At 47.7% G+C, this 15,564-nt stretch overlaps 1 protein-coding gene across 1 annotated transcript in view; it reads left to right on the top strand.

The window, feature by feature from the left end:
* USP13 (ubiquitin specific peptidase 13) overlaps nucleotides 1–15,564 on the top strand; it is a 118,289-nt gene continuing 102,725 nt past the window's right edge. Inside the window, exon 1 of the mRNA XM_026007208.2 lies at nucleotides 1–229. Coding sequence (XP_025862993.1) covers nucleotides 62–229 — 168 coding nt within the window. The 5' untranslated portion in view covers nucleotides 1–61. The remainder of the gene's footprint in view (nucleotides 230–15,564) is intronic.

Raw genomic sequence — 15,564 nt, 5'->3', positions numbered from 1 at the left:
CGCCCCGCCCGCGGACCCAGCGCTGCGGCCCGACCCGGGGGCTCGGGGGCGCGCCGCGGCCATGCAGCGCCGGGGCGCCCTGTTCGGCGTGCCGGGCGGCAGCGGCAGCAGGAAGATGGCTGCAGGGGACGTCGGCGAGCTGCTGGTGCCGCACATGCCCACGATCCGCGTGCCCCGCTCGGGGGACAGGGTGTACAAGAACGAGTGCGCCTTCTCCTACGACTCCCCGGTAAGCGAGGCTCGGCGGCGCCGCGGCGCGCGGGGAGGGTGCGGGGCCCGCGGCCTGCGGCGGCACGTGAAGGGGGGTGCGCGGCGGCCGCCGGGGACCTGCTCCCCCGCGGCGGAGTTGGCTCGGCGGCCCCGCGGGCGGGCGGCACTTAGTGAGCGCCTGCTGCATGCCCCCGAGGCTCCTGCCGCTGAACACGGGGTCTGCCCGGCCGCCGGCCGCCTGGCCACGGAGGCAGAGCGAGCCCGGGTCCGAGAGTTCCCCGATGTTAACCGCGCGCTGCGGGCGGGGGGCGGGGGGCGCGGGGCGCGGGGCGGGAGCGGAGGGCGGCTGCGCGCACCGCCCCGGCCCCGGCCCCGGCCCCGGCCCCGGCCCCGGCCCCCGCCCGGCCCCCGCCCCGGCCCCGGCCCCGGCCCCCGCCCGCGGCGCACACGCAGCCCTTCCTGCCCTTCTGGGGCCGTGGCCTCGGCCCGGGCCGCCCACCCCCGGGCCCTGTGAGCTCCCGCCGAGCCGGCCGCCCCGCTTCCAGGGCTCCCCGCTCCTTTGCTTCCCGTTAGAATGTGGGAAGGAACCCCCGGGTCCCTCCAGCGGGGCAGCGGACTGGGGGGACTGCTGGGTTATGATGGCTTAAGGCACTCCCCGTACGCCTCCCGAGGAGTCGCCTGGGCTGAAATGCGTTACTATGAATTATTAAAAGTTTAGTCGCGGGTCGCGACCTGAGACGGGAGGTGGCGCGGGGTGGGGCGGGGGTGGGGCAGTTACGGCAGATGGGGTCACTGCCGTCCACCCGGGGCGGTGGGTGGTTCTCCCCAGGTGGCATGTATATGTGCGACAAGGAAGAGGAGAGTGAATGTCCCTTTCAAGAGTCAGATGGGCTTCAAAGTGACTCAGCTGTCTGGCGTTTATCATGTCTTTTTGAGGACCAGGTTATTTTTATCCACCCACTTTAGATCTCATGTGTCACCCGGCAGATCTCCATGCAGTCGGGAGGTGCATGGATTGGACGCACCGAGGCAGCTTTCAAACAATAGTCTAACACATTTTATTCACGTTATGTAGAGTATTGTTGGAGGAAAAAAAAACAAAAAACCCACCTTCAGTGGGAGGCAGATTTCCCCAAAGTATCCTTTATCATCTACTGGATTGATATCGGCTGGTTTCAAAGCATTTCGGCTTGTTGTTATCCATTGGGAGTCCCAGAATTACTATCCTCTCTACGATATCCAGTTTTTCTTTTATGTGAATTCCGGATCATTTGGGGGATAAACGTTTCACTTCTTGTTCATTACTTCCCGATTTTCTTTCGAAAAGGTCTAAGTGGAATGAGCTGGTTGTATTTAAATACTGTGCATATTGTGATCACACAACTCAAAGTGACTGTTGTCAGCAGTGTCGTTAAATCATATTCTCCACAAAGTACTTGAAAATGCCATTTTCAGATTTTGTGTCCAGTGATGGGCAGGTTCTGGCTAGTAGGCTCCAGAGAATGGGGAGGGATGATGTTCTTAACCAGTGTAAGCAATTGACGGATCGTGAAGTCCAGGAAGAAGAGAGTGGCCTAGTCTTTTAGGATAGTACAGCGTGTAACATGGGTAGAACAACTTTTTCTGTGTTTGATCAGGGTAGCTCTCCAAATTCTTCTTACAAACTTTGTTATTGGAAATCTTTACCACATTGTATAGTATGTGGCAGGTGTGAAAAAAGCTGATTATTTTAATTCACTTCCACAGATAGTTATTGGGAGTTAATGGTGTACCAAACACTGTTCCAGAAGCATCATTTCTAGTATAAAGTGATGATTTCATTCATGTCACAGTAGTTCCTTGGGGAGACTGGGCTTATTTACAGGGCCGATGAATCAGTATATTTTATTAACTATGAGGAGGAAGAGAAAGAAGGTTTTATAACAAATTGTATTAAAGCACAGTGTATGATCATGCGGGATTTTTCCCTATGGTACTGACTTAACACTCGGGACTCAAATAAGGCTTCTTGAGCACCTACTATGTGCCAGCTCATATATGCATGGCTGTAAGAATCATACAGAGTAAAATACATTGGTACCAAACACACCAGAGACTTTAATCTACAAGTGCCACAGGACTGTGATAGGGGAAAGACCAAAGCCATGTGAGTGGAGAAGGTAATCATCAGATACTTTTGAAAATGGCCAGAGATAAAGGTGGATAGAAGTAAAGAAGACCAACTTATGGCAAGGTAAATAACATGGGCAAACATATAAAGGGTGAATATTTTCTTCTTATTTGCTTTTAATGTACTGGGAAGAAAAATATTGATTTAATGAGTAGTGAGGTCAGAACCAAGGAGAGAGTGGAAGATGAGAGCTTCGAATACTTACAATAGGAGCTTGGTTGTATATGGTCAGTTCTGGAAAACTACTATAAGTATTGTGATTTAAAGTGGTGTTACAGGGAGACTGAGCTGATCATTTTTAATTATAGATTCACTATAGATCCAAGGCCTGGTGTGAAAGCTTTGCTGTACCTTACCTGTGTGGGTATGAGGATTGAGTGGGACTGCATGATAACTCATTTCAGTGTCCTTCTCCTTCCTTGCTACCTTTTAGGGCTTAGCACATGGCAGATGCTCAGTGACACTTCTTCTGGGATGAGAGAGAATTTGTGTTTTTCACCTGCCAGTTTGTCCCAATTTCATCCCAGGCCTACCTTCTCACCTTGACTTGTAGGTTCACCTCTCCATGACTTGGCTCATCTTGCAAGGTGTATAGTGGGACCGTCCTGGAGAATGGGGACTTTGCATCTTTATCCCTAGCAGTTGGCCCAGCATCTGGTATATACAGGCTAGGAACTCAACTGATGCCTAGGAAAAGTATAAATTACATGTAGTGACAGGTTCTGAAAATGCTAAGGATGCAACACGTGGGAAATACTGCAAAAGGAATCATGTGCGATTATCATGTAGAATGTGGTGGCTTTATTGTCTGGTGGGGGCAGAAGTGTGAGAGAGAGCCAGGCTGGCAGGGTTTGAACCCCAGTTCTGTCTTTCAGCTGTGTAACTTCTCTGGGTTCCAGTTTCTCTATCTGTGAAATGGGGACAATAATAGAACCTACTTCATGGGTTGTTTTGTGGATTAAATAAATTAATATGTAAAGTATGCCCAGCCAGTCAGTAATCACTAGAGGAAGAAAAGAAAGAGATAAAGAGAGTCAGTCAAGGGTTGCAGGCCCCAGGGTTTGATTGTCAGGGTTTGGTGTGAAGTGGAGACGTTAGTCCACTCTTTTTCTTGCAAGCCTTCATGGACTACCATGTAAAATCTACTCCTCTCTTTGGTTGTTGAACCCCTCATTCGTCTGCATGTCCTCTGTCCCCACCTCCCCTCAGCTTCTGGGCTCCCAGCTCCTGGGAGGTCAGTCTCTGGGTCTCCAGTGGCTAAGACTCATTTCCTTTTCCAGAACCACCTCCCTGTCTTGATCATTTCAGGGTTCTTTTTTAGCCTTCCGTTTCTGCTGGAGACTTCATTGTTTCTTCCAAAGCCCCCTTTTCTTAGGGTCTATGTCATAAGACACAGCAGTTAGTGATAGTCTCTCTTCCATCATTGGCCATCATTTCACTCTCTTTTCACTTAACTGGTCGTTTTAAAACATCTACTAGATGTGAAGCCTTCTACCAAGCTTTCAGAATGGGAAGGAGCTGGGCGACTCTTGTGCTAACCATGCCCCTTCCCCACCTCTCTGGAAGCGTAGGGCTTATCTCATGCCTTGTCTTTAGCTGGGGTCACCTGAAAGATTAAGACAAGGGCTTAGCATGGGCAGTTTATTTTGGAAAGGTATCCCAGGAAACGTAAGAGGAAGAACACTCAAGGGAATAATAACAAAGGGAAGAACAGAAAGCCAACCCAAGAGTGAGTCATTGAGCCAGCTGCCATGATGGAGCACTGGCACTCCGTCCGGCCAGGGACCCCTGGAGAACTGTTGAATGTGCCCCTGTAACCTCTCCCTGGGACATGGACAGGGGAGTATTTATGCACTGGCTCCTGTGGCCTGTTGGTCAAGCGTGCTCCAGGGATGAACTGCCCTCACTCTTGCGGGTTTGTATTTGTGTCAGAGGGGCTTCCTGAGAAGCCTTCCCGTGACCAGCAGCTGCTGAGAAGAGAGAGATCCCCAGTGCAGTGAGGCACTGAAAAGGTGGCCCGACATGACGTGAGACCAGCATAAGCATTCCTTCACACCTCCCCTTACCTTCCAGCATTAGCATCATTTTGTAAAACGGAGCTTATTTCCCGTTCTCTGAAGCTCTGGGATCCCTTGGTGATGTTGAGATGTCATGTTGGTTCTCCACATTCCTGAGAATCTTTGTAAAACTCTGGGGAACAGGGGCCTCGTGGTAGTGGCTGGTTTACATAGCTGCTGGGAAAGGCTTTGAGATCATTTACTTGTAGGAACAGCTCATGTGAGGGGCTCCTTACTCTATTGGTGTGCTTGCTACCTTCCAGGCAGTGAGACTTGCATCATGGTGCTTACTTGTAGGGGAAAAATAATTTAATTTGGGAAAAATCCTCCTCCTACGGGATCAACAGATACAAAATAGTAAAACATTTACTGTTTCTTTTACCTTCGAAGATATAAACTTAAACTAATCCTAATTAGTTTCACATATTAAAAGTTCCTTTCCAAAGGCAACTAACTAAAATGTTGTTTTATAGCAATGATTCTCAATATTTTTGGCCCCTGTATTCTCTTAAATATTTTCAAGGACGCCAGAGAGCTTTTGTGTGGTTTCTGTCTATTGATTTTTTACCATATTAGAAATTAAGACTGAAAAATTTAAAACATCTTCCATTCTCTTAGCTGTTAGAGTGATGGTGTCATCAGATGTCATGGAGACTCTTAAAAATGCCTCTGTGTGCTCAGGAGAGAACAGGAGTGAAAAAGGCAGATAAGTTCATGTTATGAAAGTAGTTTTGACTTTGCAGCTCACTTGAAGGGCCTTGGGGGACATTCAGGTTTCCAGGTCATACTTTGAAAACCAGAGTTCTAGAGTTTAGGCAAGAAAAGTACAACTGGTTATTTCAGTGGCACATCTCACCTGCATTGTGGCTTGTGTGGTTTCATATTTTCACATTTGTGGTGTTTGAATAATTGGTCATTAATTGTAGCTCATCTATAGATGTCATATGTCCCCTGTATATTGTTTCTGAAGCAAATTAAAATTTAGAGAATATGAGTCATTTTGAAAAAAATTGCAACTACTTTGCTGGAAATCATTGGCCTTTTTGAAGGTAAGAATTCATTATTCTGTTGACTGTGAGCCTCACCGGAGGGTGATCTGGCTGGGCTGTTTCTTTCAGAAACTTAAATTTTAGCATCCTGACTTTTTTCCTTTGGCCACTGGCTAGGAGACTTTTGTCATCTCCTGCCCGGAAAGTGAAAATTTATTTGCCAGTACTGGGGGAGCAGGGAACTGAGTGGGAGCAGAGGACGAGGGTGGCCTTGGCATGTGGATATTGGATATGGCCGGATATGGTTCCCTGGTTCTCAGTCCTATCCCTGTTTTGTTAAGTCCTCTCTCATGTGTAGGGGCTTGGTACCTGGACACTACAGTTGCCAGAAGGATTCTGTTTTTTTTTTTTTTTTTAGGTTTTGTTTATTCATGAGATACACAGAGAAAGAGAGGCAGAGACATAGGCAGAAAGAGAAGCAGGCTCCCTGCTGGGAGCCCGATGGGGGACTCCATCCCAGGACCCCAGGATCACACCCTGACCCAAAGGCAGATGCTCAGCCACTGAGCCACCCAGGGGCCCCTGACAGGAGGCTTCTGATTTCGATTCTGCCAGTGAGAGTGTCAGAAGGAGAAGCCACCATTGTTACTGCAGCAGTGGCCCATGCCAGACGTGGGGTTTTCCGGTCCGCTCCGAGTATCCTTCTGGCACTCAGAGCCACCTCAGCCACGGGGAAGCGGGGATCATCTCTGCGGTTTCTTACAATGCTGGTGCCTCTGGACTCCGGAGCGTGAGTGGTGGTTCCTCTGACCCTGGCTCTCACGGCTCTCACCCAGATTACATCCCCTCCAATTCCCTGTTTCAGGTCCCTTCCTGCCTGAAGCACCTGGACTAGTCATGCTCCCCATCTGGGCTGATACGTGTACATCACACACACACGCACACACACACACACACACACACACACACACACACACGCCTCTAAGTCTGCGTGTATTCCGAGTGGAGCTCCTATTCTTACCTGCGTTCCTTGTCCCAAGACCCAAGTCCTGTCTAAAAACACAGGGCTCCCTGCTCTAAAGAATAAACTGCAGTGAATTGTCCGTGTGGGAGGGCCCCCTGGGAGTGGAGGAGGGCCTTGTGGGCTCTGACAGGTTTCCAGGCCTTCCTTCTTCTTTCAGCCCTTGTTTCGCTCCAGCTTCCAGAGTTACCTGGAGCTGTTAGTTCTGGAGCCTCTTGGAAATTCTGGGGCATACGTCAGATGGGATCTCGGTTCTCTCTGCTGCAGACCTAGCTGGGATTCAGCTTGGTCAGCTCACCTTAGTCTGGTAGTACTTCTCCATCAATAGTCCAGTTTCCAGATCTTCTGGCTATGGTTTATGTTTTTAAAAACACAATGTTTTGGGGCACCTGGGTGGGGCACATAATGTTTTCATTGTTCTTTTCTTTGGGTTTCAGAAAGGAGTGAGATTGATGTAAGTGTGTAATCTGCCCCACGTACGCTAGCATGCCGCTTTTCCAAATGAAAAATCAGGAAGTCACTTCCTGTCTCTTTTCGGCTGCTGTTATTTATCTTTCAAGTTGTGTCATTTTTAGACTTCAGGAATGTAAGAGGCAGTGCTGATCCTGTCAGGGAGCCTTTTGAAAAAGTGTGTGTCCTCAGTTGTATTGAGCCTGGACATCTGTGCAGCTCCGAATTCTCCCTTCACTCCCCTGCACTGTCCTTCCTGTGGCCTGGAGTGCAGTTAAAGGTACTGCCCTTCATTTAGGGCCTCAGGCTGGAAGATGTACAGTATTGTCAACCCTGCCCCCCTCCCCCTCTTGCTTTTTTTTTTAAAGATTGCGTAAAGTGCACATAACATAAAATCACCCGTCTTAACCATGTTTAAGCGCACTGTTTGGTGGCATTAAGGGCATTCACGTTGTGGCACAACCATCAGCACCATGCATCCCTGGAGCTCTTCATCTTGCAAAGCAGAAACTCTATTCCCCTTGAACAATAACTCCCCACCCCCTAACCCCTTCAGCCTCTCAGCCTCTGGCAACCACCATTCTATTTTCTGTCTCTATGAATTTGCTCTCGGTACCTTATATAAGTGAGACCGTACAGTAGTTACCCTTCTGTGACAGGCTTATTTCGCTTACCGTAATGTTTTCAAGGTTTGTCCATGTTGTAGCATGTGTCAGAGTTTCCTTCCCAAAGCTGAGTGACGTTCCACTGTGTGTGTATGCCACATCTTGTTTGTTCATCTGCTGATGGATACTTGGGTGGCTTCCATTTTTTGCCTGTTGTGAATGATGCTGCTGTGGACATGGGTATGTGTCTGTGTCCCTCTCTCGTGTATCACATCCCATTAGAGACCAGGTTCCAATGGGGTAGCCCCCCTCTCTCCTTATCCACGGCCCAGGCTCACGCCTTCATCACCTCTTGCCCAGACTCTTGCCTAAGAAGCTTCTTAATTGACCTTACGTTGCCTTCCTTTCATTCGTCACTGTGCTCTCAGATTTTCTAAAACATGGGTCTTATCATGTCATTTCACTGTCTAGATATTTTCAAAGCACCATTCAGACTTTCCTAACATAGCACCTCAAATCAGTTTACCAAGTTGATCCAACTTTCCTTGCCAGTGTTTGTCACTTAGCACCTAACCTCTACTTACATTCTCTTTAGCCCACAGGACTTCATGTTCTTCACATGCTCCGTGTTTTCAGCCCTCCTTGCATTGGCTCATGCTCTTCCCATTGGCCTGGACTGCCTTCTCCCTGTGTTTCCCAGGGAAACCCCACTGATCTCAAAAACCACCTCACATGTTCTCTGTAAAGCCCTCATCACTCTCACCTCCCCAAACTGAGTTACTTATTTTCCTGTGCTTTCAGAGCACTTTGTTAATCTCTGTCATGGTTGAGATACTGATTGTTGAGGATAAAGGACAGTTGGGGTCTTATGCACCTGTGTTAGTAAGGCTGCATCTTTTCCGATTTTCTGTGTATCCTTTTTTAAAAAAAATATTTTATTTATTTATTCATGAGAGGCACAGAGAAAGAGAGAGAGAGAGGCAGAGACACAGGCAGAGGGAGAAGCAGGCTCCATGCACCGGGAGCCCGACGTGGGACTCGATCCCGGGTCTCCAGGATCATGCCCTGGACCAAAGGCACGTGTTAAACCGCTGGGCCATCGGGGCTGCCCTTCCCCCCCTTTTTAAGTGGGCTCCACACCCAGAATGGGGCCTGACAGGGGGCTTGAACTCACTGTGAGATCTTGACCTGAGCTGAGATCAACAGTCAGGCATTTAAACGATGGAGGCACCCAGGCACCCCTGTTCCTTAAAAAAAATTCTGAACGTGTATTTTGGAATTAAAAAAATGTGATTAAAAGTAACCAATACCGTAGTTTTATATTGTCATACTATTATCTGAAAAGTCATACACTTGACCCTTGACAAGCTTGGGAGAGGCATCTTGGGTCCTTGCGGGGTGTTTTGTGTGTTATGATTCTGGGTGCCACAGGGATCTTGGTGAAAGTGATCACACATGGTGCCCCTTGGGGAGACGTCTAGGGGGCTGTTGTCTGTGGACGTGGGCTGGGCCTCTGTGTGGCTGTTTATGTTCAGTACTATGGGCAGTCAGCCCAGGACTCCTCTTGCCCCCAAGCACAGGGAAGATGGGAACAGGAGCACCTATTTTTAGGGCTGGAGCAGCAGGTCAGTGCAATAATGACAAGAATTTAATGACTCTGAATACGCCTCCAGACTAGAGAGGGTGCTTGAGGTACACAACGATATGTATTTCCGGTGATGAGACTCAGAAGAAAACCATTTGTTTTGTGTTAATTAGCAAGTATTAATGCTTACTTAGAACCTACTGCCAGCACTGCCCCAGGAGGGTTTGAGAATTTCAGAGGGAAACAGAGGACCACAGTAATGAAGAGTATGACACATGTGTTTCTAGCATAGTACAGAATATGAAAGCCGGGCAGCCCGGGTGGCTCAGCGGTTTAGTGCCACCTTCAGCCCGGGGCCTGATCCTGGAAACCCAGGATCGGGTCCCACATAGGGCTCCCTGCATGGAGCCTGCTTCTCCCTCTGCCTATGTCTCTGCCTCTCTCTCTCTCTCTCATGAATAAATAAATAAAGTATTAAAAAAAAAAGAATATGAACGCCAATTTTGAGTGTCTGTTAGGAGTCAAACATGATACCAGGTACCTCTATATACACCATCTCATTTAATTACAATAGTAATTGGCTTGTAAATTATAATTACTCTTGTTGCCTTATTTTACAGAAGAGGAAACAGAGTCAGAGAGGTTACGTAGCTTATTCAGGGACTAGTTCAAAGACTGGTATGGGACTTAAGCCCTGATGTATCATGAGGTGAGACTGAAGCACTTATAGAGTATTACATTTTATTTATTTATTTATTTATTTATTTATCTATCTATCTTTTTATTTATTTATTTATTTATTTATTTTTAGAGTATTACATTTTAAACAGTGTGGCACTTACAGGGTATGAATGGAGATTTCAGATAGGAATAATCAATAAAACCTAGAAAAGTTACTGGTCTGGGTCCCTGGATGGAATCAGAAAAGTGGCGTTTTAGGGGAGGAAGGGACAGAGGTGTGGAGGTGAGACCAAGCTTAGGATGTATGTGAGGAAGAGAGAATTTACTTGGGCAACTGGGAAGCAAGGCTAACTCCTCTGTGGGCTATAGATGTCGGCCTTGGTAAGGTTAGGCCGATGGGCTGGCTGGTCAGGAGCAAGGGAACAGCGTGAGGACAGCAGTTATTTGGGTGGCTGTCCTGGAAGCAGAAAGAGGACTAAGGTTGGGAGGTAGAGAGAACTCCAGTAGGAATTGGGCTGGGGCTCTTGTGGTATTGTGGGAGGGGTGCTTTCATGAGGGTGATGACAGTGGGGCTAGAGCTGGGGAAGTGGTGGGAATAAACCCAGTAGACATTTTGATGAAAGATGCCGTGCAGCTCAGTCTATGCAGAGTGTGCAGCGGATGGAGGAGTGGGAGGAGCTCAGTGTGTAATGTGGCAGATGGAGTGTATCAGGGGCATAAAGGAGGGTGGGGTGGTCAAATCAGGTGGGTAAGTGCATCGTAGGGAAACCCAGACAGGGGTCTGGGCGGCATTTCCTCCAGGAATTAGAATTTTTCTTTTAAGATTTTATTTATTTATTCATGAGAGACACACAGAGAGGCAGAGACATAGGCAGAGGGAGAAGCAGGCTCCATTCAGGGAGCCCGATGTGGGACTCGATCCCGGGACCCTGGATCACGCCCTGAGCCAAAGGCAGATGCTCAACCACTGATCCACCCAGGCATCCCGGAATTAGAAATTTGAAAAGATAATCGTGTTGCACAAATAGTCATAGATGGATTACACGCAGCCTTTACTGTTTTATGAAATACAATCACTCCTAGAGTAAATCCTGCCCCATACTGACCGCATGGGCGAGATCGGCCCAGAAGCTGGTGGCTCTTATGAGTCACAATTATGAAAACTTTCTCCTAATCAAACCAAGTATTGCTTTTTGGGTCCTGGTTAATTCTTTGGGTGTTGCTGAAAGCTGTGAGCTGGACATGAGGTCTCTGTCCCCAGCACTTCTTAGAAATAGGCTTGGTGGTGTGTTAGTGGGATCGGTGGAGGGAGCAGCCAGGAGGAGAGAGGTGCCGCAAGGCATGAGGGTGAGAGTGGCTCACACATTGAATCCTGTAGGTACAGCTGCTGAATTGCCCCTCTGGAGGCACCATTTGGAGAGGTTCTGCCCATGTCCAGCCTGAAGGTGTGGAAGCAGCCCCGGCAGGTAGGCCCTGTGTCCTGGGGCCCACACGTCGGTGAGGGGGCTGCCAAACCCTGTGGCTGCTTCACCAGCGTCCAGGGGCCCAGCACCTTGGAGGCCCAGCACTTTGGGGGCCCAGCACCTTGGGGACCTGCCAGCGTTTGGTCGGGGAGCTGTCACCATGGAGCAGCCACCTCTGGGGGCTCCAGCTGCCCTTCCAACTTGGGAAGTGGAGCTGGCGGGTCCTGCCAAAGCCTCTCTCCTCCCCTTCGGGAAACCTTGGCAGAGCACCTGGCGCCAGCTCCTTACCTGTGTGGCGAGCCTCCTTTTCCTGTCCTCCTGCTTTCCTGGAATGAAACAGCCTTAGTAAAAAAGGAGGAAACTGCGCTTTGGCCCAAGCCCCGGGATGGCGTGTGCTTGCCAACAGCTGCCCACCTAGCTCCTGCCACCAAAACAACATCTGCTTCTCAGTTGCACGGGGCAGCATGCGGAGGGCCAGACTGGCCTGGGTTCTGGGAGGGAACACCCCCAGGAGCACCCCCGCGCACACCCCCGCATCACTGCTTAGTAGCAGTATGACTTAAGCAGGTGTTGGAATTCCACTGAATGTCTCTGAGCGTTGGTTTTTCCCTCCATAGTACCTACCTTGCGGGGATGTTAAAATCATGGCTTCCCATTAAACCCACTTAATGCCATCCACCTCTGTAGTGGGATTTATTTCTTTTTATTTTTATATATTTTTTTGTAGTGGGATTTAATGGGAAGGATCCTTTTGAGGGGTAGGTGAAATGGGGTTTATAGTGTCTTGGGGCTGCTAAGGGGAGACATCCTGTACTTGGTAATTCTGCATGAGGCTCCGCCCTGCAGCAGAAGCCTTGGGTGTGAGTGTTTGCTGGCCCCCTTGGGGGGATCTCTGTTCAGGGCTATTATTCAGAGTCAAATCCAACTCGTACTTATGGGCTTTTATGGGTTAGCCTGGAAACCTAATCCTCATGTTTATTATAGTTTGCCAGGGGAAATGCATCCTGAAGAAAACCAGCTCGTTTTCTGCTTTATTTACATTTTTTTTAAGCTTTCATTTATTTATGAGGGACACAGAGAGAGAGAGAGAGAGAGAGAGAGGCAGAGACACGGGCAGAGGGAGAAGCAGGCTCCATGCAGGGAGCCCGACGTGGGACTAGATCCCGGGCCTCCAGGATCATGCCCTGGGCCGAAGGCGGCACTAAACCACTGAGCCACCCGGGCTGCCCAGCCAGCTCTTTTTCAAAATGAGAAGAAATGACTATAAAAAGTTTTTACCTTTGACTAAGGTGGTTTCACATTTTTCTCTTTTTCTATGTAAGTGGGGAGCTCCTTCCGTGGATTGTAGCTGCAGTTTGGCACTGCAGAAGGAGCTCGCCCTAGTGCTCCCTCAACGGTTTTCTTTGTGCTCATTTGTCCTCTGAACAGTATAGTAGCTGCTCCTCCTGCCTCACCCAAACCCTTCCCTAGCTGTTTGGGTGAACAGCATCCTCATTGCTCCAAATACCCAGAGCAAGGATGTGGTTTTATCCTTAGGAAAAAAAGGTCATAAATGACGGATGGGTGGAACAGTAAATTTATAGCGTGTCAAAATGTGGCCGTTTGGACAGTGCCGCCGTTAGCTGTCTGAGCTGGCTGTGCAGCAGCTCTGAGGCATACCTGGGAGCCCTCTGCAGAGAGGGAATGGCAAAGTTGGAGCAAACTGGGAGAATCATTACTGCCTCAACATTTCTATTTTTTCTTAACACTTCATGGCCACGAGCATGATTTATTGATGCTTAGTGGGGAAGCCTGCACTCTCTCTTGGGATTATGTGCATTTGGTTTTTCTACTTAGTTTAGATGGACAATTTTATTTCAGTGGATTTGCTGTTGGAAGCAAGGTTTTTGGATTTTGTGAATATTGTATTCCGGAAGTTTTGTTCCACTGGCGAGCTGTTTGAGTGTTTCCTTGCTGTCCAGCCTTTTTTTTTGCTTTTCCCTCATCATATTTCCCCTTTCTGAGGATTGCATGCTTGCTGCCCTTGATCTGGAGCCTTGTTTTACTTTCTTATTGCGCCCTTGCTTCCCATCTGCCTCTACTTAATTTTTGCATTTAAAAACTCTTGTCTGTTTTGCTCTAGAAGCCAGAATGTACTTGGGATCTGTGGTCTGGTCATTGGAATATTTATACCTGCCATTCAGTTGTGGAAGTACCTGAGAGGTAGAGTTAATGGCAAGTGGTTGCTTGATGAATGCAAGAGTTGAGCAGAGAGAGGTGGGTAATCTTACGAGTCTAATGAGTTAAAACAGGAGTTGTCCTTGATTCTGCCCTTTTTCCACACACTCCTACATCGAATCCATTTTCTTTGCTCAGGGGCTCTATCCTAAAATTATAACCTACATCTGCTAAAGTTTCTCCATCCCTGCTATGAGTTCCCTTCCCTGACTTCCTGCCACATCCCCTAGGCTGAGCCACCATCCTGCCCCGTTTAGACAAGGGGTGTCTTTTTTTTTTTAAGATTTTATTTATTTATTCATAAGAGACATAGAGAGAGAGGCAGAGACATAGGCAAAGGGAAGAGAAGCAGGCTCCATGCAGAGAGCCTGAAGCGGGACTGGATCACAGGACCCTGGGATCATGACCAGAGCCGAAGGCAGACACTTAACCACTGAGCCACCCAGGCATCCCTAGACAAGGGGTATCTAAAAAGAACTTTCAGTGGTGATGGAATTGTTCTGCATCTGCACTGGCCAATATGGTAACCTGTAGCCACATGTGCGGCTATTAAGTACTTGCAATGTGGCCATTGTGTTTGAGAAACCAAACTTTTAACCTAATTTAAATTAATTTAGAGCTAAGTATTCATATGTGGCCAGTGGTAGCGTGGGTCTCGACTGCATAATAGATTTGTGACCATGTGTTCTCTTGACCCCCGCCCTATAGTTCCTCTCGGTAGTCCGAGTGATCTTGTAGCAGGATGTGGATGTCATGACAGCACCAATGGTGCTTGTCTTTCTCTCTCTCTGCTGACTAAACTCCTGCCCCACACCCCACCAACTTCTCTAACGCCAGAGAAGACATCACAGCCTCTTTCTCTTTCGTAGCTTTTTCCTACTCCACATGGACGATCTCTCAATCCCCTTGCTCCACGGATGGCATCTACCCGGGCTGGGGTACAGTGACTTTGCTTTGTTACATTCTCTCTTGTCATCACGTTCTCCTCTGTCTCCCCGAGATGACACTCTTTATCCCCTCTTTGATTTGTGTGTTCCCAAATTTCCTGAGCGACACATTTTGATATAATCTTAGTTATTTCAGATCACACTTTTACTGTGGGTATCAAGCATATCCAGTCCCTTAGAGCTATGGAGTTGGTTGCGAAAGCCTAAGGAAAGCTTGGGTTAAGAGAAAGGAACTTTTGAACAATTGCTTGTTCTGTTATGTATACATACAATTGGTTCTAAACGCATTTAGTTAAGAAAAATTTTACTGGTTTTTACTGTTCAAAAATGAATCAATATTCCTGAAGGAAAATTAGAAAATATAAAAGACAACGTGAAGAAAATGGTCCCACATTATGTCTCATGACATCACAGGCTGTGCAGGGCATGCATAGTGTGTATATTGTAATGTCATATGAGCTGTTTTGTTACCTGCTTTTTTTACTCACAAATACCATGTAGAGCTTTTCCTATCAGTAAATACTCATTACAAATACATTTTAAATGGCTGGAGAGTGTTATAGTTCATGGATGTACCATAAATTAGTAAAGAAATCTGTTCTTGTGCATTCAGGTGATTTCCTTTCACTGTTACAAGTAGCTAATTCAGTTAATTTCTTTTTTTTCCCTTTTTTTTAAAACTCAGTGTTCTAGAAAATACTGTGTTCTTGTCCCTTTCCTCTCACTTTTGCATGAGTATGTGAGTCACAGTCTTCCTGGGTGTTAGTATGTAATTTGTTCTGGACGTGGATTTGTTGTGACTCCATCTACCTACATCATGTTTCTCTTTGCGGCAATGACCACTTGTTTTCCACACTGTTCTGTGGTTATAAAAACAAGTGTTACGCAGCGACTCTGTTTCCTGAGTGCACTGCTCACACATGCTCGCTCTGCCTTCCTGTCTTCCAACGGAGGCCAGTCTCCAAGAACACACCATCGTAAACAAAGTTCTCTGAACACCTACTGATTGACAATGTGGTGTATTTTTATTTAAAATGACTGTTCACTTGCTATTCTGAAAACATGTAACCTTGACCTTTATATTCGCCTCAGTTTCAATATTCTTTTAAAAGGCAGCAGTATAAAAAAAAAGGTGGCTTTGTCTTTGATGTTACTTCTCAGTACTATGT

Source organism: Vulpes vulpes, chromosome 3, assembly GCF_048418805.1.
Source record: "Vulpes vulpes isolate BD-2025 chromosome 3, VulVul3, whole genome shotgun sequence".
Taxonomy (NCBI): domain Eukaryota; kingdom Metazoa; phylum Chordata; class Mammalia; order Carnivora; family Canidae; genus Vulpes; species Vulpes vulpes.
This window is presented reverse-complemented; position numbering and strand designations above follow the sequence as displayed.